The sequence below is a fragment of the Macaca nemestrina genome, chromosome 13 (assembly GCF_043159975.1).
Source record: "Macaca nemestrina isolate mMacNem1 chromosome 13, mMacNem.hap1, whole genome shotgun sequence".
NCBI classification, from domain to species: domain Eukaryota; kingdom Metazoa; phylum Chordata; class Mammalia; order Primates; family Cercopithecidae; genus Macaca; species Macaca nemestrina.
The window spans coordinates 25,781,852-25,807,548 of NC_092137.1; the positions used below are offsets into that span (position 1 = coordinate 25,781,852).

Sequence of the window (25,697 nt, forward strand, 5' to 3'; positions counted from 1 at the left end):
TGGGAGGCTGAGTTGGGAGGATCACCTGAACCCAGGGAGTTTGAGGCTGCAGTGAGCTGTGATCCCACTACTGCACTCCAACATGGGTGACACAGTGAGATCCTGTCTCAAAAAACTAAATAAAATAACTTCATTAAATATATGTATGTCCATGTGTATATGTAAGTACCATTAAGTACTCTGAATTCAATTACAGAATAAGAGTCTAGACATAAGGGACAGTGCATTATTTGAATCTAGTTGGTTCCTGAATACTGGTTAGTAAGTAGCAAGAATTAAATAAAAAAGAAATCTTTTTTTTTTTTTAATGAAGGTCCTTCCTGACAGAAAAAAAGAAATCATTTAACAAATCATATGAAACTCTTTGGTTTCTGCACCTAGAAAGAATGCTAATCAGAAAGGATAACTATGTCAGCTTAGTATGTGAGAGATATAACAAGATAGTTCCAAGACCAAAGACTAGAAAACAAGATTACCTGGCTTTACCCTCTCCTAATTGTACAGCCTCGGTTAAAATCTTAACTTTTCATGCTTCAGTTTCCCCATCTACAAGGTGGGGATAATAGTACCTGCCTTAAAAGTTCATTCTTCAATTAGCTCAAGTTAAATGAGCTAATAAATGTAAAATGCTTAGAATCGTGCCCAACATAAGAGGTCAAAAAATATTAGGTCCTATGTGTTTATATAATATATAAAAATACACATGTATGGCTAAACACACTAGTGAGTGTTTGTGGTTTTTTGTTTTTTATTTTGGGAGATAGGGTCTCACCCTGTCACCCAGGCTGTAGTGCAGTAGTGCGATCACAGTTCACTGTAGCCTCGACCTCCTAGGCTCAAGCAATCTTCCCACCTCAGCCTCTGGAGTAGCTGGGACTACAGGTGTGTGCCACCATACCCAGCTAATTTTTTAAATTATTTATAAATCCGGGGTCCTACTATGTTCCCCAGGCTGGTCCTGGGCTTGAACTCCTGAGCTTAAGCAATCCTCTTGCCTTAGCCTCCCAAAGTGCTGGGATTATGGGCATGCGTCACTGCACCTAGCCTGTGAATGTTATTTCTAAGCTATAAAACTATCAGTGGTTCTTTTTTCCTCCAATAATTTATTTTCCCACATTGTTTTAATAATCAGATAAAAAATAATTCTGACAGACAAAAAATGTGACCCTCCTACACAAAACTGACACCCATATGACATTATAGCCAAGACTATAAATTTTGATCTAGTTAAGTTAGCTATTTTTCATTTATGTTCTAGTGCCATTTCTCTCTGAGCTGTCTCTTAAGTTATACACACTTTCTTAATATACACACCCCATATTTTTCTATTCTTTCCTTCAAAATGCAGGACAGCTTTTATAGAGTTAGTTGTCAGCCAGACATCTTGACTTGTAGGTTCAACAAGTATCTGAAATATAAATATAATTATCTTCTTTTCTTAAAATTTGTGATCCGTACAGGATCAATTGCTCATGCCCCAAATTCTAGAATCATTTCAGCCCCTTTTACCCACTCCAAATGCTACATGTTTTATTTATTCCTCTAATGTCCCTTGTCTCCATCTCTTTTACTAGTCTCTTAATTCAGGCTCTGAGTATTTCTTCCAAACAACCATAATCACCTTTCTGACAAATCTTCCTGCTTCACTCTTAAATCTACCCTACTAGTTATCCTCTTAAACTTGGATTTGATTATGCTTTTCTCCTGAAAAACTTGTGACATCTACCACCCCATAACCCATACACAAACTGCTCAGTCAGGTTTTCAAAGGCCTCCAGTGTTTGATCTCTACATAACGTTTACCACACTGGAATCTTTACCACTTAAGCCCACGCAGAGATTATGGTCTAATCACTCCAATTTACTCTACTTTCAAGTCCACTCTGAATCTTTCCAACTGTGCCCTTGCTTAAGCTATTCCCATGTCCTGGAAGGCCCTTATTACTTATCTGACAAAGTCCAGCTCAAATCTGAAAAGTTAATAACAACAAAAAACTTCCACATTCCTTTATTCAAAATTAATTCTTATTTCTATATTATCACATTATTTTTAAAAACACAGAACATTTTGAGAGTATGCAATTATTTTAGGAACTATAATGTGAACTTCAAGAGATCAGGGGCCACAGCTTACCCCTCTTTACAGCCTCTATAGTGTCCAGCACAGAGGTAATATTGTGATATAGTCTGAAATATATATTTGGTTCCTGACTACACTTCCTGGCCTATATATTTGGTTCCTGACTACAGTTCCTGGCCTAGAGCTCTTTTTAGCTGTTACAATTTCCTAAGCAATAGTGCTACTAGTAGAATCTTCTGCTCTTATATTTGGTCTTGACCCCAGCTTCTGACACAGAGCTCCTAAGACCTCTGCAATTTCCTGAGTAAAAGGAGCATCTGACACAGCTCCTATGTCCCTTGGAATTTCCTGGGTGATAGAAGCATCTTTTCTTCCTCTTGGTGAGCTACTGCATAGTCTCAGGATGGGGGCTGGTTTCCAGGGTAACCAACTGTGTGACTAGAGGGTTGGAACTTTCACTCACTCCCCAATCTCAGGGAGGGAGGAGGCTGAAGGTGGAGCTGATCACCAATGGCCAATAATTTAATCAGTCATGTGTACTGAAGCTTTCATAAAAACCCAAAGGATTGGGTTCTAAGAGTTTTGAGATTTAGCTGATCACGGCCGGGTATGGTGGCTCATGCCTGCAATCCCAGCACTTTGGGAGGCCAAGACAGGCAGATCACCTGAGGTCAGGAGTTCGAGATCAGCCTGGCCAGCATGGCAAAACCCTGTCTCTACTAAAAATACAAAAAATTAGCTAGGCGAGGTAGCAGGCACCTATAATCCCAGCTACTCTGGAGGCTGAGGCAGGAGAATTGCTTGAACCCAGGAGACATAGCTTGCAGCGGGCTGAGACTGCACCACTGCAATCTAGCCTGGGCAACAGAGCGAGACTCCATCTCAAAATGAATGAATGAATGAATGAATGAATGATTTAGCTGATCACATGGAGGTTCCCGGAGGGTGGTAAGCCCGGGGAGGGCACACAAGCTCTGTGTACCTTCCTACAAACCTCACTAAGTATTTTATCCATCTGGCCATTCATCTGTATCTTTTGTAATATCCTTATAATAAATGGGTAAATGTAAGTAAAGCACTTTCCTGAGTTCAGTGGGTAATTCTAGCAAACTAATCAAACCCAAGGAGAGAACCTCAATTATATAACCAAACAGTCAGAAGTACTGGTCACAACCTGGGATTTGCAACAGTTGGCATTTGAAGGGGATGGGAGGGTACCGAGTCCTCAACCTGTGGAATCTGACACTGTCTCCAGACAGATAGATAGATAGCATTAGAATGGAGTTGAATTAGAGCAGTGGTCCCCAACCTTTCTGCATCAGGGACTGGAGTTGTGGAAGACAATTTTTTTTCACAGAAGGGTTAGGGAGTGGGGGTGAGGGATGGTTTCAGATGAAACTGTTCCACCTCAGATCATCAGGCATTAGATTCTCATACAGAGCGCACAACCTAGCTCCCTCACACGTGCAGTTCACAATAGGGTTTGCACTCCTCTGAGAATCTAATGCCGCCACTGATCTGACAGGAGAGAGAACTCAGGCAGTCATGCTTGCTTGCCCACCAATCACCTCCAGCTGTGCAGCTGGGTTTCTAATGGGCCACAGACTGGAACTCTAATTGTTAAAGGACATTCAGCTGATGTCTGCTGGAGAATTGCTTGGTATGTGAGGAGAAACATCCACACATCTGGTGTTAGAAGTATTGTACTTAATGGTGTATCAGAATAGGGAAAACACTTTAGTATTTTTTTTCCCCAATCTCTACAACAGAATAGGAATTTAATAAATTTTTAAAACAGTATGGAAGGTCTAGAACAGCTAAAACCAAAAAGAAATACAGAAAGTTCCATGTGAGAATAAAGCCCTGTAACCCTACAAAGTTCAAAAGAGTATATAAAAAGGAGGCATGCAGGTAGGTAGGTAAATAAGTTAGAGCTTTCTAATGTTAGGCTCCACACAACCATTGGACATAGTGATGACTACAGCTCAAAGCTAAAAAGGTAACACATATATACATGGACGCAGTCTCTGTCTACCAAACATTCATTCCCCTTCAGCTGATAAATTTCCTTTGGGGAAAACTCACTCTCCTCAATTCATCCGGCTTGAGCAAGCTTAATGTCAACCACATCTACAACTGGCCAATCACAAGACTACATACTTTTGACAAGCATGATAATTCAGCTATACTCATGTGGGCGAAGCCAAACCAATTAAGCCAAATCAGAATAAAGTCAGAGGCTCCTGCTTTAGTTCTTATCTGTTTTCAGATTTACAGCTTGCAGAGTGCAGGTTGGGAGTGAAGTTATATATGATGAGGAGAGACTGACTGAGAATGAAGCCAAAAGAAAGTGGAGACACCAAACCCTGATGATGTCAACTGAGCTTCTGGATCCAGCCTGGGTTTCCTTAGAATTTTCAGTTACATAAACTAATAAATTGTCTTACTCAAACTCATTTGAGTTCATTTTACAGTTTGTAAGTGAAAAGTTATTGATAAGTAAAGGTCCCTTCTCAGTGCAGGAATTTGAAATTAGCAAGCCTGAAGGCTGGGCACAGTGGCTCACGGCTGTAATCCCAGCACTTTGGGAGGCTGAGGCGGGTGGATCACCTGAGGTCAGGAGTTTGAGACCAACCTGACCAATATGGTGAAACCCCATCTCTACTGAAAATACAAAAATTAGCTGGGCGTGGTGGTGGGCACCTGTAATCCCAGCTTCTGGAGAGGCTGAGACAGGAGAATCACTTGAACCCAGGAGGCAGAGGTTGTAGTGAACTGAGACTGCGCCACTGCACTCCAGCATAGGCAACAGAGCGAGACTGTCAAAAAAAAAAAGAAAGAAATTAGCAAGCTTGTTATGTTAGAAAGAATATGGGCTTGGGAATTCAGTCAGATCTGGGTTCCTATACTGGTTCTGATACAATATGGGCAACACTGGGCAAGAAAATCCAAAGTCTGAACTTTGACTTTCCCCATTATAAAAAAAGGAATAATAACCACAACTGTGAATTGTGGTAGAGAATGAACTGAGAATGTAATGTGAAGCATCTAGGCAGAATGCTCCAAAGAAACAATTTTTTTTTTTTTTTTGAGACGGAGTCTCGCTCTGTCGCCCAGGCTGGAGTGCAGTGGCCGCATCTCAGCTCACTGCAAGCTCCGCCTCCCGGGTCTATGCCATTCTCCTGCCTCAGCCTCCCGAGTAGCTGGGACTACAGGCGCCCGCCACCTCACCCGGCTAGTTTTTTGTATTTTTTAGTAGAGACGGGGTTTCACCGTATTTAGCCAGGCTGGTCTCGATCTCCTGACCTTGTGATCCGCCCGTCTCGGCCTCCCAAAGTGCTGGGATTACAGGCTTGAGCCACCGCGCCCGGCCTAAGAAACAATTATTATACAAACGTTGTGGGGGCTCTCCATTATACAAAAGGAATATTTATCATCTTTACTAGAATTTCAGGTATATAATAATCTATAGAAAAATATACATGTATTATTTTCCTAATTGTAATCATATTTCTTTTTCCTTTTTGTACTTATCTAACAAAACAAACAGCAATAAAAAATTATTAAATGGTATTCACCCCAACTGTGAATTGTGGTAGAGAATGAACTGAGAATGTAATGTGAAGCATCTAGGCAGAATGCTCCAAAGAAACAATTATTATACAAATGTTGTGGGGCCCCTTAAAAGGTCACTAGAAGTCATTTTATTTATTTATTTATTTAATTTTATTTAATTTTATTTTTTGAGACAAAGTCTCACTCTATTGCCCAGGCTGGAGTGCAGTGGCGTGATCTTGGCTCACTGCAACCTCCGCCTCCTGGGTTCAAGCAATTCTCTTGCCTCAGCCTCCCGAGTAGCTGGGACTACAGGCACACGCCGCTACGCCCTGGCTAATTTTTTATATTTTAGTAGAGATGGGGTTCACCGTGTTGCCCAGGCTGGTCACAAACTCCTGAGCTCCGGCAATCTGCCCACCTCGGCCTCCCAAAGTGTTGGGATTACAGGCATGAGCCACCACGCCTGGCCGGAAATCATTTTAATTTCATTCTTTCAAGATAAGATTATCATCAATAATAAAAAATAAAGTTACTTCTCTGATCTACCTATAGTTATAGTTTTTAAAAAATGTACTGGGTGCAGGTTTCAAAATATTACCTCTTTCTGAAAATAAGCTCTTCAATAACAGAATTCTGTCCCTATGAGTCAAATATTTATATGTGGTCACTTCCTGTTTTTTCTTTTTAAATGACTCCCCAACAAAATATTTACCTTCAAAGTATATACTCCCATTCTACCTGGAACCTTATAGAAGATGCCCTCTTCACCTCTGGAGTTTGTGTGAAGCATTGCATTTAGGCATGCAAGAGGAGAAGTCCCACTGCAAAACAAAGAGGAGATGTGATGAGGGACGCAACAATTAACTTCTGTCTCTGAATATCCTATGTAACACTTACTCAAGATAAAATTAATTAGTCAATACTCCTTTGACTTAAACATGTCTTATAAACTATAAAAAGTTTACCAATATAGAAAGGGGCTGCCATGGAGAAAATGGATGTAAAAATCATTCCCATGTATCTACAAAATAGTAACTCCTTAATGCTGATCCAGTATCTAACATTTAAGTCAAGAAAAATACAGAAGTATTACAAACATATTTTGTAAACATTCTATTTAGCACAAGCTTTACAAATGTCCAGTGGTAAAATGAGAAAAAAGAACACACACACACACACACACAGATTCAAACAAATAGTATTAATTCCCTTGCATACTGCTGCACCAGATTGAATCTTAGTTGTGAAACTAACACATTGCCATTGTCTCTTGTATTAAAACCTATCATGAGATCACTCAAAAAGGTATTAAGTACGCTTCTGAATATTTATTTTATATGTAGCAACTTGGTTAAATGTTTATTAATTCTATGTATCATCTTTACTAGAATTTCAGGTATATAATAATCTATAGAAAAATATACATGTATTATTTTCTTAATTGTAATCATATTTCATTTTCCTTTTTGTACTTATCTAACAAAACAAACAGCAATAAAAAATTATTAAATGGGTATTCATTTGTCCCTCTGCCTTTTTTTTTTTTTTTTTTTTTTTTTTTTTTGAGACAGGGTCTCACTCTGTTACCAGGATGGAGGACAGTGGCATGAACGTGGCTCACTGCAGCCTCAACCTCTTGGGCACAAGCATCCTCCCACTTTGGCTTCCCAAAGTAAGTGGATTACAGGCGTGAGGCACCATGCCTGGCCTGTGCCTTTCTTAAGAGAACAGCACCCATATTTCACCACTGAGCCCAATGTTGGGTTTTTGTTTAAAATAATTAGTCACATATTAAGAAAGAGGAAAGAGAACTATAAATTAGATGCGTGCTTTTTGACATACACCAAATGGAATCATATGCATTAAAGAGTTAGTATAGGCCAGGCGCAATGGCTCACGCCTGTAATCCCAACACTTTGGGAGGCTGAGGCGGGTGGACCACCTGAGGCCAGGAGTTCGAGACCAGCGTGGCCAACATGGCGAAACCCCATCTCTACTAAAAATACAAAAATTAGCCAGGGGTGGTGGTGCGTGTCTATAATCCCGACTACTTAGGAGGCTGAGGCAGGAGAATCACTTAAACCTGGGAGGCAGAGGTTGCAGTGAGGCAAGATCGCAACACCGCACTCCAGCTTGGGTGACAGGAGACTTGGGTCTCAAAAAAAAAAAAAAGAGTTCAGTATAAAATATCAAATTATAAATTGACTAGCATAAAATTAAATAAAATGTTTATCTCTGATAATCAACCTTTAGTTTTTATATAACAGGAATTACAAAAAGACCAAGAAGTTGGCCCAGACAGCCTGGAGGACAGAGTGAGACTCCATCTAAAAAAAAAAAAAACCAAAACAGTTGGATAATATTTAAATAAGAGTTTCGGAATAAGAGCAGTATTAAAATATAGAACACAAAAGTACAGTAATAGGAAAAATATTGTTAAAAATCAAGTATTAGCATAAGACTAAGAGCTGTAGTATTAGGTTGGTGCAAAACCACAATTAATTTTGCACCAATCAAATATTTTAAAATAGTGCTATAATACTAAAAGATAATGTTTCTACATCTAAGGAAAATAACAAAATCATTAGACAAAATATTATACTTCACATAAGAAAAAAATTAGGTAGCAAGCAAACACAGAGAAAGTTCATATGGAAGCAATGAAATGGAAACAGTGGTCTAGAGTCTCTGGAGATGTGTGGCATCCTTAAATGGTTTTTAAAAATTTCTCATAATACCTGAAGTTTAAGGCAGTTTACCTTCCATTTCCAGCTCTTTTCCCTCTCAGTTATCTGTTGATGCTACTCAATAACCAAAAATAAGCCTACTAGAAGAGGCTGTTGGATTCTTAGTCTATCTAAAGAGTTTGCTGGGGAGAGCTGGGACATGAGTCCACTGTCTTTTGGTACTGTGAAAGTGTCCAGGATCGAAAACTACAGAGAAGGTTTTCATCCCCCCAAAACATTGGTGAACAATAACAAAGGAAAGAAAAGCCTTTTGTAGAAGAAACTGTTGAGCATTTCCAAGCTGATTTCCATAGTCAACGTTTATCTAACTTGGATTTCCATGTTAAAAATATATATAATGTAATTCCAATCAGGATCCCAAAGTTTGTATCAAATATATAAAAATTGCCAAGAAATTTCTAGGAAAAAAAAATGACGGGAGACTTACTTAAAATATATTAACATGTACTCTTAGCAACTATTATTGAAGCAGTATGTTTCTGAGAAAAAAATCATCAAATGAATACCCTCATAGACTGTTGGTGGAAGAAAAGAGAAAATGCAGAAACAGATCATAATTTAAAAGGTACCATTTATGTTTAGTAGAAAAAACATGGGGTCATGCCATAGTCCCCTGTAGTTTGACTACCTGGCATCTGTTCCCTCTTCTTTGGAGATGGTACCTAAAAATTTCCTGTGAAACAAAACTTTTCTCACTTTCAGTCATGTGGTTGAGAGGGACTTAATCCCATGCCCATCCCAAGGGTAAATCCAAATTGGTTTAAATTAATCAGCTTTTACACACACACACACACACACACACACACACACACACACACACACCCACTCTCCACCCCAAAGAACAGATAAGATACATGACTTAGGGCCAAAATTCTACGGAGCTATTTACTTGGGTATGTGGGGGGAAAAAAACCAAACTTGTTCTCCAGGGAATCTTCAGAAAGGGATCCTTTCTCTTCCCTTGTGTGGTATTAGGAAGCAAGGCCTAAAACATTCACAGTCATTGCGTGAGCACAAAGGAAAAATCTGGAATTAGAATGGAACAACACACAAGACAGACTGAGGAGTGACACAGTACGAATCATAAGGAGAAATCCAACACCAAAAAGGGCAGAACTGAGAAAAGTCAGGAAGCAAATTTGTTTTTGTTTTTGAGACAGAGTCTCGCTCTATCCCCCAGGCTGGAGTGCAATGGTGCAATCTCGGCTCACTGCAACCTTCGTTTCCGGGGTTCAAGAGATTCTCACGCTCAGCCTCCCATGTAGCTGGGATTACAGGTGCCTGCCACCACATGCTGGTAATTTTTGTATTTTTAGTAGACATGGGGTTTCACCATGTTGGCCAGGCTGGTCTCGAACTCCTGACCTCAGGTGATCTGCCCACCTCAGGTGATCTGCCTACCTCAGCCTCCCAGAGTGTTGGAATTACAGGTGTGAGCCACCACGCCTGGACAAAATTTTTAAAGTAGTATTACTTTTGCCTGTATCAAGCCTTTTTTGTTTTGTTTTTTGGAGGGACCGGTTATTTCAAAAAGACACTTGTGCCAATATCTGGTATCAAAAGAGTTGCACTATTGATTTGTCTTTCTCCCAACTGGCCCCAAAGAGACCACATCAAAGGAGTGTATATTTTAAGCCAAAAAGCTGCAGGATGTACACCTAACAGACCTCATTGAAACCTTACCAGAAAATGGGGATTGGGTAGGGAAAGAAACTTTAAAAGATCAGCAAACTGCCAGCCCACACACTGTACAGGCTGTCACAGCCAGACAGGGTGGCCACGGTGCCACAAACACAAAGAAGCAAAGCTTCAAAATAATAAAAAACTTTAAAAGTTTTGTACATAACCTATTCAAGTTTTCTCCGATACAAACCACATCGAGACAGAACTTTTAGAGAGAGCAGCTTCAAACCCAGAAAAGGATAATGAGATGAGTTTCATAAGGCTAAATCCGTGGCAAAACATCATCTTTCAAGAAGGGAGGATAGCAATTAAGTGGTCACCTCAACATAAGGGGCACGTGATCCATTCTGCAGTCAGTTGAGAGTGGGTAGAGATGGGACAAAAATTTAGTTTCAGAGGTCTTACCAATTTAATTTTCACTTCTAATGAAAAAAAAAAAAAATAAGGTTGTCCAAAGATATCTTAAAGCTGAAAACCTGAAACGCACATTTTTGTTTTGTTTTTGTTGTTGTTTGGCTAACTCCTCCTGGAATCACCTTTCTGGTTTGGCTGGTACTTTTTATAGAGCAATGAGGTTTCCCATAGTGGATTCTTTCTCTGGGCTCTGCTTGGCTCTCAGTAAGGCAGGACTATACCTTTTCCTTTTCTCTATGGAAAGAGCAATATGCATCAAGCTGAAAAATCACTTTCCAAAAGTGAGAAAGGAATAGATTGCTGCTTCGGAGCTGTGGAATTATTTGGAATGTTTTACAAATGGTTGCCACAAAACAACAAAAAAGGTATTACAAAATGTGAACATCACAACATGCTTTTAAAGGCATTATGCATTGTGCTCACATTCCCTTAAATGTTGTTCCCAAAGGTGTGCAGTCTCTAGCCCAGCTGGAATCTCTGGGAAGAGGCAGAGACAGTTTAGCGAAAAAGACACAGGGGAGGTGGGGGCAGCAAAAGGAGAAAGCAGCCTTCCAGTTAAAGATCAGCCCTCAGTTAAAGGGCAGCTTCAGGCAGGCTGGCCTCAGGTGGAATCAGGGTCAGAGGGAGGAGCAGCAGCAGGGTGGGACTGGGGTGGTCTACATCTCATTCAGGCCAAGCAGAGTCTGGTCCAGCATCCTTTGTGTACAGAGTGCTCCTCTTTGGTGCCTTTTCAGTTTACCTTCCAAGTCATCAGTTGTCTTTTCCAGCTTGGCTACCGAACTCTCAGCAAACTCAGCACAGGTCTCTGCCTCCTTGAGTTTATCAGTAAGAATCTTGATCTCTTTCACATATTTGTCTTTTTTTTTTTTTTTTTTTTTTTTTTTTTTTGAGACGGAGTCTCGCTCTGTCACCCAGGCTGGAGTGCAGTGGTCGGATTTCAGCTCACTGCAAGCTCCGCCTCCCGGGTTCACGCCATTCTCCTGCCTCAGCCTCCGGAGTAGCTGGGACTACAGGCGCCCGCCACCTCGCCCGGCTAGTTTTTTGTATTTTTTAGTAGAGACAGGGTTTCACCGGGTTAGCCAGGATGGTCTCGATCTCCTGACCTTGTGATCCGCCCGTCTCGGCCTCCCAAAGTGCTGGGATTACAGGCTTGAGCCACCGCGCCCGGCCACATATTTGTCTTTTTGAGAGTACTCTTCTTCAGCAGCACTCAGACACTTGAGGTTCTGGTCCATCAGTCTGATCTGCTCATCCATCTCTCGGCAATGGGACTCTACCAACTCAGCTCGTTCCTCTGTGCATTCCAAGTCTCCTTCAATGATCACCAACTTACGAGCCACCTCTTCATACTTCCTACCTGCCTATTCTGCAATATGCTTAGCTTCTTTGAGTTGGATTTCCTGGAGTTCCATCTTTTAAGGTTCAGTTTTCAATAACCTTCATATCTCTCTCACTCTCATCAGTAGCTTTTTCCGCTTCTTCCAGCTTTTGCAGGGCAGTGGCCACGCGCTCCTAAGCACAGTCCAGCTCCTCTTCAACCAGCTGGATCCTATGGTTCAAGGAGGCCTCAGTCTGTTCCCGGGCCCACCTTTCTCCCTCAATTTCTCGCTGGAAGCGCTCAGCTCTCTCCTCTGCATCATCTGCCTGCTGCTGCAGAACCTGGATCTTGTGCTTCACCGCCTCAATAGTGGTGATCCCAGCCATGGTGCCCACCCAGCTACTGCTCACACTCTGGATCCTGCCTCCTCTGCTCAGCGTTGCAGCTGTTTCTCACCATTGTATCAAGTCTTGCCTTGAGCCAGTACTACCTTTGGAATTTTGTTGAGATTTAAGTCACAAAAAGCTGAAAAAGTCCTAAATAAAACAGTTTAATAAAGTGCTAGAATATCTCATACATCTGGGGGGGTGAGGAGTGCACACAGTATATACAACAAAAACATATTCCAAATGAATTAAAAGCCAAAGGCAAAATATAAAAGATTAAAAGAAAACAGTATAATCCTCTAGGCACGGAGGCTCATGCCTATAATCCAAGCACTTTGGGAGGCTGAGGCAGGTGGATCACTTGAGCCCAGGAATTCAAGACCAGCCTGAGCAACCCGTCTCTACAAAAAAAAAAAAAAAAAATCAGCTGTGCATTGTGGCACACGCCTATAGTACCAGCTACTTTGGAGGCTGAGGCGGGAAGATCACCTGAGCCCAGGAAGTTGAGGCTGCAGTGAGCCATGATCACACCATTGTACTCTAGCCTGGGCAACAGAGTGAGACCATGGCTTTAAACACACACACACACACGCACGCACGCACACACACACACACACACCCCAAAACAGTGTAACTTTGAAGACAGAGAAACCTTTCCACCAAAGAGAAAAACCCAAAAACCACAAAACAAAGAAATATATTGACTGTATAAAAATAAAAATTTCTACTCAGGAAAAAAATAAAAGCGACAAAACTATAGAACATATATGAAGCTAGAATAATTAACTGCAAAACATATGGCGGACAAAAGATTAATAGTCCTAAGAAGATATTCTTTTAGGAAAACAAACAGCTCATTAGAAAAAAATGGAAAAAGGATGTGAAAAAGTGATTCATAAACCATAAATGTAAATTACCAATAAAATGTATAATAAGAAGCTCAAACTTAATAGTGGTTATAAAAAGGCAAATTAAATCAAGATCCCATTGGTCAGATGGAAAGAAATAAAATGATTCAAGCCATAGTTAACAGTTTTATACCAATTGTCAATTTCCTGGTTTGATATAATATGTATTTATATTTATTTTATATTTATTTATATATTTTTTGAGATAGAGTCTCACTCTGTCGCCAAGGCTGGAGTACAGTGGTGCGATCTTGGCTCACTGTAACCTCCACCTCCCAGGTTCAAGCGATTCTCCTGCCTCAGCCTCTTGAGTAGCTGGGATTAGAGGCACACACCACTACATCCAGCTAATTTTTGAATTTTTAGTAGATGGGGTTTCACCATGTTGGCTAGGCTAGTCTTGAACTCCTCCTGACCTCAGATGATCCAGCCACCTCAGCCTCCCAAAGTGCTAGGATTACAGGTGTCAGCCACCGTGCCCGGCCTGGTATTGTACTATATTTACATAAGGTATTACCATTAAAGGAAACTGGGTGAAGTGTACATGGGACCCTATGTACTATTTTTGCAATTTTCTGTGAGTCTATAATTATCTTAAAAAAAAAAAAAAAAAGAAAAAAAAAAAGGCTGGGCACAGTGGCTGACACCTGTAATCCCATAACTTTGGGAGGTCGAGGCAGGTGGATCACCTGAAGGTGAGCCTGGCCAACATGGTGAAACCCCATTTCTACTACAAATATAAAAAATTAGTTGGGTATGGTGGCGGGCGCCTGTAATCCCAGCTACTCGGGAGGCTGAGGCAGAAGAATTATTTGAAACTGAGAGGTGGAAGTTGCAGTGAGCCGAGACCGCATCATTGCACTCCAGCCTGGGCAACAAGAGTGAAAGTCTGCAAACAACAACAACAGTAACAAAAAATGGACTGATAAAATCCATTGCTGACAAGGTTATGGGCACATAAGCACTCTTATAGACTGTTGGGAGGACAGAAAACTGCCGCCTTTTCCCACATTACTCAATTCTGCCTTAGGAAAGTAATATGGAAACATCCATTAAAACTAAAAATATTTGGGACCACTGATACCACAATCCCACTTGAATCTGTCCTACGAAACCAAGGCCAAAAGACTTAGGGACAAATGAGAAAGGATTTACTCCATCACTGAAAGCATCAAAGCACTGAAAAATGACCTCAAACTCCATTAAGAGAACATTGACCATGATAATAAAGTAACCAACAGGATAGAAATCAACAACAGCCATGTTGGCAGCTAAAGGAGTGCTATGTTCCAGGAAGCATTTTGGTTAGTCCTCACAACAATCTATGAGGTGAGTAAAATTATTACACCATTTTTACAAATGAAGAAACTACAGGTTTTCAATAAGCTGTTCAAGATCATATTATCAGTAAATGGTGAAGCCAAGATTCCAGTAACAAGAAGGAAAAGAGAAACAGAACTAGAAAGAGATTACTTTATTTTTATTTTTATTTTTTTGAGACAGAGTCTTGCCCTGTCGCCCAGGCTGGAGTGCTGTGGCCGGATCTCAGCTCACTGCAACCTCCGCCTCCCGGGTTCACACCATTCTCCTGCCTCAGCCTCCCGAGTAGCTGGGACTACAGGCGCCTGCCACCTCGCCCGGCTAGTTTTTTTTTTGTATTTTTTTAGTAGAGACGGGGTTTCACTGTGTTAGCCAGGATGGTCTCAATCTCCTGACCTCGTGATCCGCCCGTCTCAGCCTCCCAAAGTGCTGGGATTACAGGCTTGAGCCACCGCGCCCGGCAAGAGATTACTTTAAAAAGGAACATGTAACCAAGAAAAAAAAATTTTCAATAACCTACCTGGTAAATTAATGGTATTCTGTTCCAATATTAAGTATCTACTCTGTTTAGGGCAGTAAACTAGGATCGGTGGATCCACAGAGGGAAGCTTTCTTAGCTCAGAATCTAATAGAGAAGATAGGCAAGGGAGCAAACAGCCACACCACACTGTGACCAGTGCTATTAATATAAACACAGGTCCACAGTCCCTGATCTAAAACACTAAGGCCAAATGTTTCAGACATAAGAATTTTTTGGATTTTAAAAAGGTAACATGATATGTCATAAATGATATGACACTGCCATGGAGATTAGGGACAGCATCCCATAACCAAACACAATGAAACATATGAATACTCACACTAAGTGGGATAAACAAAGATTATATACAGTCTCATGTCAGTTCAAGAGAACTGTTGTTGTCAAGTGAGTCTGGTGCTAAATGTATGAGGAAACTTAGTTTTTCAACCATTGCGGATACTGTAATTATGGATAAGAGACTGCAAAAGTGTGTACATAAAGTGCTTTAAGTCAGAGAGAAAAAAAATCAATCTAGTCTAGGCTTAGTACTTAGAAAAATAACAACAACAAATAACAACAAAACAGTCATTAAAGTGAAACCTATAAAATGAAAGTAAATGTTACACACATCTGGTGAAAAGATGTGGTAAGAATAAGTACAAACTGTCATAATATTTTCCTTGGCAAATCTGGATATAATTTTCTTTGAAGGAAACAAAGTTTTGAAAAACCTACAAGACATATAGGACACAGTACCATTTAAAACAAAATTTAGACATGATCTCAGGAAAACACAAAAAGTCAAAGAATCCTGGCAGTTTATTTTTACGAATAATAAAGCAATTAGCAGAGAAGCAAAATAGGACACACTATCCATGATGGCTGGAATATATTTTCATGGGGAGGTAGAGCTCCAGAATTCTATAATTAAATAAATATGACTGAATGACCTGAAGAAATAAGACATAGTACTGAGCTCAATAGCAACTTAAAAGTTCAAGTAAATTCAATAGGGTAAGTACTAACACCTGAAGCAGCTATAGTAAGACCCACCTTAAAGATTATGTAACTATCACACAACAAGTCCGCTTCTAATTTTTCCTCTCCATGCTCAAGAAATCGGGGTTGAAAACGTAGGGGTTCTTTCAAGGAAAAGAACTGTGCTATAATTTTATGCAGTAAGCACTTAAGCAAATATACTAATATGTTTTGTACATAAGGCCCAAAGAACTAAAGTGACTTTGATCATAAAGCCAATGGCCCTTTTTAGTTCTCTCTGTAATAAAAGCTAGCAGTAGCTAGTAGGGCTAAGAGAGCAGAAGTCAATAATTACACTGCTTAGATGAAGCAAATATAGCAATTAATGAAAGCAGTCATCACTGCATGGTAAAAGAGCCAGATTTAATGATTCATACCAATCTGAATACAGACCTGACCGTAGCCTGCGCAAGTCATTTTAAACACCTTTAATTTACTCATCTGCAAAATAGAAGTAATACTGCCTACTGTGTAACTCGATTGTGCAGATCACAGATCATGTACATGTATATGTATGTGTCACAGAGTCAAGATTCAGTAAGTACAGCAGTTACTTTACAAACTTACTATCCTATCCTAGTTAGGCAGTGTTCCACCGTTCTCTATCTCAAGTGATAGTAATCTCACCCTTTCACACAACTGTTCTCCACTCTGAAGCCAGAGTAACCTTTTAAAAATAAATATGATCATACTACCTCCTGTCCAGCTTAAAATTCATCCATGATACCATTATGTTCTTAGGATAAAGTTCAAAATTATCAAAATAATCTGACCTTGACCATTCTGGTACACACCCTCTTTGTCAGCCTACTCTACCTTTCTTTTCATTTGGTAATTTAAAATTCTTCTGACTACTTGGCCCGACACTCTGCTTGCAATGATAACCCTCACCTCCTTTTCTCCTAACAACCTCCAATTCAACTTTTCGATTTTAGCCTTAATGTCTCTTGCTAAAAGAAGTCACTTCTATGTTCTATAGAATCCTATACTTCCCTGAAACACATACTTATAACTGCATATACTGCAAGGAAAAAAATCTGACTCAATTGTAAGCCAGCCAGACTCAGTGATGAGTGATTTTAATGTCTCTGAAAAGCAGAATCTTCTCTTCTACATTGAACCCAGAATATCCAGCTCTAAGGCCTGTGAGCAGTCATCTTGCAATTATGATGGATGAGCCTACTGAGAATGGAACAAAATTGAAGGAAGCAGAGCTGAGATACTGATGAAACTGACTGGAGCGCTTGGATAAAGTTTTGCCTGTTTTTTTCACTTGCATTAAATGATGAGTTTCCTTCATTGTTTAAGCCAGTTTACACTGTGTTTCCTGTCATTTACAACCGGAAGTATCTTAACAGATACAAAGCACCTACATAAAAGCAATCAAATTTACAGAGATATGAAAGAGAAACAGAAGAACAATACAGGAGAATATTCACAGGTAAACCACTCTCTTCCGTAAATGAGAAAAGATTACCCTTATGAATCAATAATGTATATCACATGATAATGTAAGAGGCAAGATGCTATCCAAATCTGTACAGACTAACCCCAAGTACTCAGATACTCAGAAATATCTAAATTTTTCCTAAACCTTGGCTGGGTGCAGTGGCTCACACCTGTAATCCCAGCACTTTGAAAGACCAAGGTGGGCGGATCACAACCCAAGAGGCAGAGGTTACAGTGAGCCACTGCACTCCAGCCTGTGCGACAAAGCGAGCCTCCATCTCAAAAAAAAAAAAAAAAAAAAAAAGTTAGTATTTTCCTAAATCTTAAGCGTCAAGGATAAAGAAAGAATCAAACCAAGTTCCACGCATTAAAAGCCAAAGTAGCAGCTTGAATTAGTGTTTCTATTTCATCATTCACACGACCGTGTGACCTTGCAGTACATTAGAGTAAGTGAAATATATTTCCCTGCCACAATGATGTTGGTCTTCGCCACAAGGCTTGATTTGATCAATGAAATAAGAGACGTGACAGAAGCAGAGCTAAAATATGCTTGTTTGGCTGACTCCTGTGATTGCCATGAGAGCAAGATTCCAGCAGAAGAAGAGAACAATCCACAGCCTACAACAAAGTCTAGCCAACAATAACTAAGTCCCAGTTAACCTAAAGACATGAGGAAGAAAAAAAGTTCTTGTTATAAGTCACTGAAATTTTAAGATTATACAGCAAAATATTGACCGATAAAGCAAGCACAGTATAATGAAGGAAACATTTGCTTTCTTAGCAATACTCACTGCCAAAGACAGTAAACAAAATTCGTGAAAGTATGAATGAAAAATTTTATATCTGGCCTAGATGGCATTCAAACAAAGAAGCAATAGAAAACATTCTTGGCTGGGTGTGGTGGCTCACACCTGTAACCCCAACACTTTGGGAGGCCGAGGTTGGCAGATCACCTGAGGTCAGATGTTTGAGGCCAGCCTGGCCAACATGGTAAAACCCAGTCTCTACTAAAAACACAAAAATTAGCCAAGCATGGTGGTAGGTGCCTGTAATCCCAGCTACTCGGGAGGCTAAGGCAGGAGAATCGCTTGAACCCAGGAGACGGGAGGTTACAGTGAGCCAAGATTGCGCCAGGGCACTCCAGCCTGGGTGACAGAGCAAGACTCTGTGTCAAGCAAAACAAAACAAAACAAAACAAAACAAAACAAAACATTCTTAAGCCCGCAAGAACTGAGGGAAAAAGATCATCCGTAAATGTAAAAATTCTGATGATGAAATCCAGCCAAAAAGAAATGTACCAAAGTAAACAAGAATTGGACAAAATATTTTCTGAAAAAAAAAGTGGAATACATTTGCAATTAGGTAATACATAAGAAATGTAAATGTTTTGTACTTTTTTCAACTTTCATTTTTAAAATGACAATACACTTTCAGAATTTTTCTATTTTTTTTTTCCTCAACTTCAGAGATCATTTAGGAATTAATACTACCTCACAGTGAGGAAACTAAAGCCTAGCAACTTTCTTGGTTTATTCAATTAAATGCAATAAACAATGGTTATTCCTACTTAAGAGTTTTTCAAGATATTTCTTCAGTGTACATTTTTTTCACTGATTAATTTAATTTGGGTAGGGGGTTATCAGGCATCATTTCTACAGGAAATATTGAAATAAATAGTCCAGAAATATACAAATAAACTATTAAAACAAGGAAACTTCTGAAAGACAATAGAGCTCTTTTTCAAAATCACTTTGTCACAGGGCATGCTATTAAAAACAAAACAAAAACTAGAATAGCAGGTAAGAGGGGAAACTGCATACAGATGGAAATGAAAGACTTCCACTTAAAAAGACACACTGAATAGCAAGGTACTTGTTCACCAAGTACAAGATGATATACTGACGAAGAATGAGAACCCCAGATGCCCACAAATACAAAGGGGATGAAATACATAACATTCAAAGATCAAGAGACAAGCCAAAGATGAAGCTGAGAAAACCAGTGGTTTTAGAAAGAGTGTTTTTAGATCATATCACCACAACTTTTAATCATTTAAATTACATGGTAATGATTTTTAGGGGAAAAATTAGCTCTTCACTTAAAAAACATTAATATAAAAGCATTTTTAGCATTTTGATGGTAACTTGAAAGTTTGCTACATCAGAGTATATTTTCAAATAGAATTTCAAAGGCTTTGCAAACCTGTGATAGAATGGCTCACCTGTTAAAATGTATCTTTCATCTAGAGTATATTTGACAAATGACTTATTATACCTCAAATCCTGTTTAGAAGTCCATGCTGGGCCACATGGTGGCTCACGCCTGTAATCCCAGCACTTTGGGAGGCCGAGATAGGTGGATCACTTGACGTCAGGAGTTCGAGATCAGCCTGACCAACATGGCAAAACCCTGTCTCTACTAAAAACACAAAAAACTTAGTTGGGCATGGTGGCGGGCACCTGTAATCCCAGCTACTCTGGAGTCTGAGGCAGGAGAATTGCTTGAACCTGGGAGGCAGAGGTTGCAGTGAGCCGAGATCATGCCACTGCACTCCAGCCTGGGAGACAGAGTGAGAGCTCATCTCAAAAAAAGAGAAACCCACGCTAAAGACTTCTCTAAATGCTGTTCTTAGAAGGATTAAACTGTTACTTATCCTAAAGCAATAAATGACTATAGTAGAAATAACCCAAAGAATAAGAATCCATGAGTTCATGCTGATAAGATTAAATGAACAAATCAATGAGTGGGGGAGAATTACTTGCAGTAAAATTTCAACAAAAAAAAATATATACCAAGAATGATAGAATTAGAAAATCACCATATGCGGCAACAGCGACAGTAAGTTTCAAGTAAGATTAGTGGATGCTGTGGTAGACAGACCTAAAACGGCTTCCAGTAATCCCTGCTTCCTGGTACTCATGGCCCTACATAATCCCTTCTCCTGTAGTGTGGGTAGGGCCTGTAATCTGCTTCTAATAATCAAAAAAGAACAAAGGTGATAGGGTCTCACATAAGTGACTATTTCACATATCACTGCAGTGTTCTCACTTGGTGACTCTTCCTTGCTAGCTTTGAGGAAGCACGTGGCCATGCTGGGAAAGGCCACAGAACTCAGGACAGTCTCTAGCCAACTGCCAGCTAGGAATCTAGACCCTCAATCTGATAACCCACAAGGACTGAATCTTTCCAACAACCACATGAGCTTGGAAGCTGATCATTCCCCAATGAAGTCTTCAGGTAAAAACTCAGCCCTGACCAACACTCTGTTGCATTGCCGATGATCAGGTAAAGCCATGCTCAGACTCCTGACACGTAGAAACTGAGATAATAAATGCATTGTTTTAAGCTGCTAAATCTGTGATAATATTGTTAAGCAGCAATAGATTAATAACAACATGCTAAAATTAATTGGCAAAGGTACAATAAGAAACAAGATGTTTACAGAGTCTCAGAGTATCTTTACCCCCAAAATACTTATTAATTACAAAGGGCAAAAATGGTATCTTTACAGTGAAGAAACTTGGTAGACATTGCATAAACCAAGTAATCACAGTTACCATCACCAATACTGTGGTACACTGAAATCATGGGCCTCCAGATATATTGTGGTAAAAATGTCCTTTCAATCCTGTGACATTCCTGCCAAAACTGCACAACTTAAATCTAATCATGATTAAACACCAGAAATAAAAATTGAGAAACAATCTGCAAAATAGCTGGCCTGCACTAAAAAAATGTCTAGTCATGAAAGATAAAGACTGAAGTACAATTCCAGATTAAAGAAGAGTAAAGATACATGAAAACTAAATGCAAATACAACATGTGATCCTGGATTAGGACATCAGTGGGAGAATAACCAAATTTGGATAAAGTCTGATTAAATAATAATATTTTGACAATGCAGATTTCCTGTTAACTATTTTACCCTGTAGTTACATAAAAGAATGTACTTGCCTTTAGAAAATATATTCTGAAGTTTGCTTGCTTGACTTATTAATTAATTAATTAATTAATTTATTTATTTATTTAGAGACAGGATCTTGCTCTGTCCCCCAGGCCGGAATACAGTGGTGCAATCATAGCTCACTGCAGGCTTGAACTCCTGGGCTCAAATTTAATTCTCCTGCCTCTGCCTCCAGAGTAAGTGGGATTACAAGTGTGCGCCACCACACCTGGCTAATTATTTTATTTTATTATTTATAGAGATGGGCTCGCTTTGTTGCCCAGGCTGGTCTTGAACTCCTGCACTCAAGCAATCCTCCCACCTCAGCTCCCGAAGTGCTGAGCTTACAGGTGTGAACCACTGCATCCAGCCTACTCTGAAGTATTTAAAAGTGAATGGGGCATTGTGTCTACAATTTATTTTCAGACATCTCAGAAACACAAATTAGATAGATGTTAACATTTGGAGAATCTAGGTAAAGTTTATACAAAAATTCTTTGGACTACTTTTGCAACTTTTCTAAAAGTCTGCAATATATCATATAAATAAAATTAAAAGTTAAATAAATGCATATGATTTTTTAAAAAGTATATATATGAGAAAAGTCTATACAACAATATGGACCAATGAAAAGAAAGAAGTACTGATCAATGCTACAAACATGAACTAACCTTAAAATACCACATATTATATGATTCCAGTTATATGAACTTCCAGATATGGCCAAACTATAGAGACAGAAAGTAGACTACAGGCTGTCAGGAGGAACCAGCATTACCTGTATCCAGTATGAGAGATCTCACTGGGGTGACAAAAATATTCTAAAACTGGATTATGATGATAGTAGCACAACTCAGTAAATTTACTAAAAACCATTGAATTGTGCACTGAAAATGGGTGGAATTTCTGGCCTGGTGTGGTAACTCATGCCCAAAATCCTAACATTTTGGGAGGCTGAGGTGGGAGGATCACTTGAGCCCAGGAATTTTAGACCAGCCTGGGAAACATATGGAGAACCCGTCTCTACAAAAAATGTAAAAATTAAGAAATCAGGCCGGGCACGGTGACTCACACCTCTAATCCTAGCACATTGGGAGGCCTGGGTGGGCGGATCATCTGAGGTCGGGAATTCAAGACCAGCCTGACCATGGAGAAACCCCATGGAGAAACTCCGTCTCTACTAAAAGTACAAAATTAGCCAGGCATGGAGGCGCATGCCTGTAATCCCAGCTACTCGGGAGGCTGAGGCAGGAGAACAGCTTGAACTCGGGAGGCAGAGGTTGCAATGAGCCAAGATCGTGGCATTGCACTCCAGCCTGGGCAATAAGATCAAGACTCCGTCTCAAAAAGAAAAAATTTAAAAAATAAATAGAAAATTAGCTAGGTGTGGTGGTGTGTGCCCATACTCCCAACTACTCCAGAAACGGAGGTGAGAGGATCGCTTGTGCCAGGAGTTCAAGGATACAGTGAGCTATGATTGTACCACTGCACTACAGCCTGGGTGACAGAGCAAGACCCTTTCAGGAGAGAAAGAAAAAGGGAAAGGGAAAGGAAAGGAAGGAAAAAAAAAAGAAAACGAGGTGGAGTTTGGAGTTTATGGCATGTAAACTATATCTCAATAAAGTTGTTTTAAAAAGAAATAGAGGGGCCAGGCATGGTGGCTCACACCTGTAATCCTAGCACTTTCGGAGGCCAAGGCGAGCAGGTCACTTGAGGTCAGGGGTTCGAGACCAGCCTGACCAACATGGTGAAACCCTGTTGAAACGTGAGCCACAGGGCCCCGCCTGTTCCCATATTTTCTATGGACACGTATATATTCTCCCAGGGTCAAATGAAACAAAATGTATCCAGAAAACAAAGCACTTGATCACCTGACCAACCAAAGGAAAAGAAAACCATTCCAAAACAAGTACCATAAATATCCACTTATCAAATAAGCAGCAGCAAGAAAATGAAAACACTGGAACAACTTAAGTCTTTCTGCTTTATTTAGAGTGTTCATCTTCCTGCTGTTTCTGGACCTGCACTAAGATGGACGGACACTAATGAATGGATTCAATATGGCACAAACTGATCTACCATCTAAAGAGTACAATAATGCCACTGCCACTCCTAGAACATCTCCTGCTTATCATGCAATGAGTTGCAAGTAATTCAGGTTATCTGGCGAACCAAAGATTTGACGGACTGAATCTCACTGGCAAGAAGCCTATCAACATTAATACTAAAAACGGAGTTGGGGAGAATTCATCTTCCGCCTTCACACAGAAATTTTGAAAGCCCAAAAATGATTATAAAAGGTAAAAGAAACTTGTAGTTAACTCTTTACTCTGCAAGATTTTCTCTACATAAAAATACAACAATAAGTCCTCGGGCCCCTTTTCCTACACTTTCCTCTTCTCCCCGACTGGAGGGGCCGCTCTTTCTGCGCAGTGCATTCTGGGGACCGAGGTCGAGCCCGCCGCTGCCGCCATCACCTGAGGGGAGCAAGAAGAGGGCGCGACTGGGAAGACGACGCAGTCATCACCTGAGAGAAGTCACTCCCTAGCAGCAGCCGACGCCAGAGGCCCGCCCACCTGTTCGCCTGTCCCCCTGCCCTGTTCACAATGCAGCCTGCTTCTGCAAAGTGGTACAAAGGGACTATGTCTTCATTGAATTTTGTGTTGAAGAGAGTAAGGATGTTAATCTAAATTTTGAAAAATCCAAACCTACATTGTTTTCTCAGAGGAAGTGATACTTTTAAGTATTTAAATGAAGTTGATCTTTTTCACAGTATTGATCCAAATGATTCCAAGCATAAAAAACGGACAGATCAATTGTGTGTTGTCTACGAAAAGGAGAATCTGGTCAGTCATGGCCAAGGTTAACAAAAGGAAGGGCAAAGCTCAATTGGCTTAGTGTGGACTTCAATAATTGGAAAGACTGGGAAGATAGTCCAGATTAAGACAGGTCTAATTTTGATCGTTTCTCTGAGATGATGAACAACATGGGTGGTGATGAGGCTGTAGATTCACCAGAAGTAGATGGAGCAGGTGATGATTCACAAGACAGTGATGATGAAAAAATGCCAGATCTGGAGTAAGGAATATTGTCATCACCTGGATTTTGAGAAAGAAAAATAACTTCTCCGCAAGATTTCACAATTGAGAGAATTCCTGAGTTGACAGCTCTAAAGGCAGATGCTGTATTTGCCTACTTTCACCCATTTTCCAACCTGTTTGTTTTTTTAAAAGGCTTCACTAAGGGTTGATATGTACCACTGTATGGGGCAATTTTAAGTCAGCTAAGACAATAAACCTTATGCATGAACATTTCCTAGACTTTAATGAAGCTGTTGAGTGAGGTCCTAGGCAATTGATGCAGCAGTTGTGATAAATAAAAACATCTCACTTAAGTCTCCTTTTCTTCATAACATAGACATTGACATGATAGGAAGCTCTCAGCTTAGGGAAAAAGAACTAAATTTTAGATTATAGAACATAGATTCAAAAGTGGCTGGAACAAATTGGCTGACACCTTACTGGTAACCTGCTATTCCTCTGGTGTTATACTTCGGGATTGTTCCAAGTTTATTTTTCAAAAAACTTACTTCACATTATTCATATAAGTGATTACTTGCCAGTGATCCACATGTATCTTAGCTAAAACTAGAGAATGCCCTAACTTAGATGGTTTTTGAAGCCTATATATTTGGTATTATTTGACCCTTAAGTGTTTTTACATCTCTCAGCATGGAAGACGAAGAAAGTTGTACATTGTTGTTTGAGAGTCTGTACATTTAGACCAGATTTGTATTTGCACTGTCAGTATGGCAAAAGAGTGAAAAACGTTTAATACAGTATTGGATTTTTTATTTCTTTTTTTGATTAAGCTTATACCAGGGCTTACAACCTCAATTTATGTTCATGACAGTGGGGATTTTTTTTAATGTCCACATTCTTTCTAATAAACTGCTGGAAGACTTCTTGGCTGTCCTTTTAAGTGTCTGGCTTACTGTAATTTTTATGTATTTACCACTTCCTGAAATGGAGTTTTGATTTTTAATTGAGGAAAAATTTGAGATTATTCCTCTGTTTGAAAAAAGAGGCTTGCTGTAATGTCACAGGAAACCTTTTTAAAGTGGATCTGTAATAGAATATTGTAGATGCACTTTGCAGCAATTGGAAAAGAAAGTGTTGTGATTTGATTGAAATAAAATTAAATGTGTTGCCCTCCTCTAAAATATATATATAATATAGCAATAATTAGTTATGATGCTGAAATTATTAATTTGAAACTATGATTATGTACTGAAACATTTATAATGCTGTTTTGAACCAAGGGTTTCAATGTA

At 39.7% G+C, this 25,697-nt stretch overlaps 1 protein-coding gene and 2 pseudogenes across 4 annotated transcripts in view; 1 reads left to right on the forward strand and 2 right to left on the reverse strand.

Annotated features, from left to right (window-relative positions):
* The window catches only part of LOC105479795 (ASXL transcriptional regulator 2), a 155,817-nt gene that overhangs the window by 66,826 nt on the left and 63,294 nt on the right, over nt 1-25,697 (reverse strand). For 3 of the 4 annotated variants that reach the window (XM_071076355.1, XM_071076354.1, XM_071076353.1), the window contains exon 1: nt 6,351-6,515. In XM_071076355.1, coding sequence (XP_070932456.1) covers nt 6,351-6,428 — 78 coding nt within the window. In that variant the 5' untranslated portion in view covers nt 6,429-6,515. Of the gene's footprint in view, nt 1-6,350; nt 6,516-25,697 lie in introns of those variants that run through there. The other variant, XM_011738088.3, reaches the window with a different exon arrangement.
* Nucleotides 7,192-24,309, reverse strand: LOC105479796 (tropomyosin alpha-3 chain-like; annotated as a pseudogene).
* On the forward strand, nt 23,971-24,640 carry LOC112426352 (prostaglandin E synthase 3-like; annotated as a pseudogene).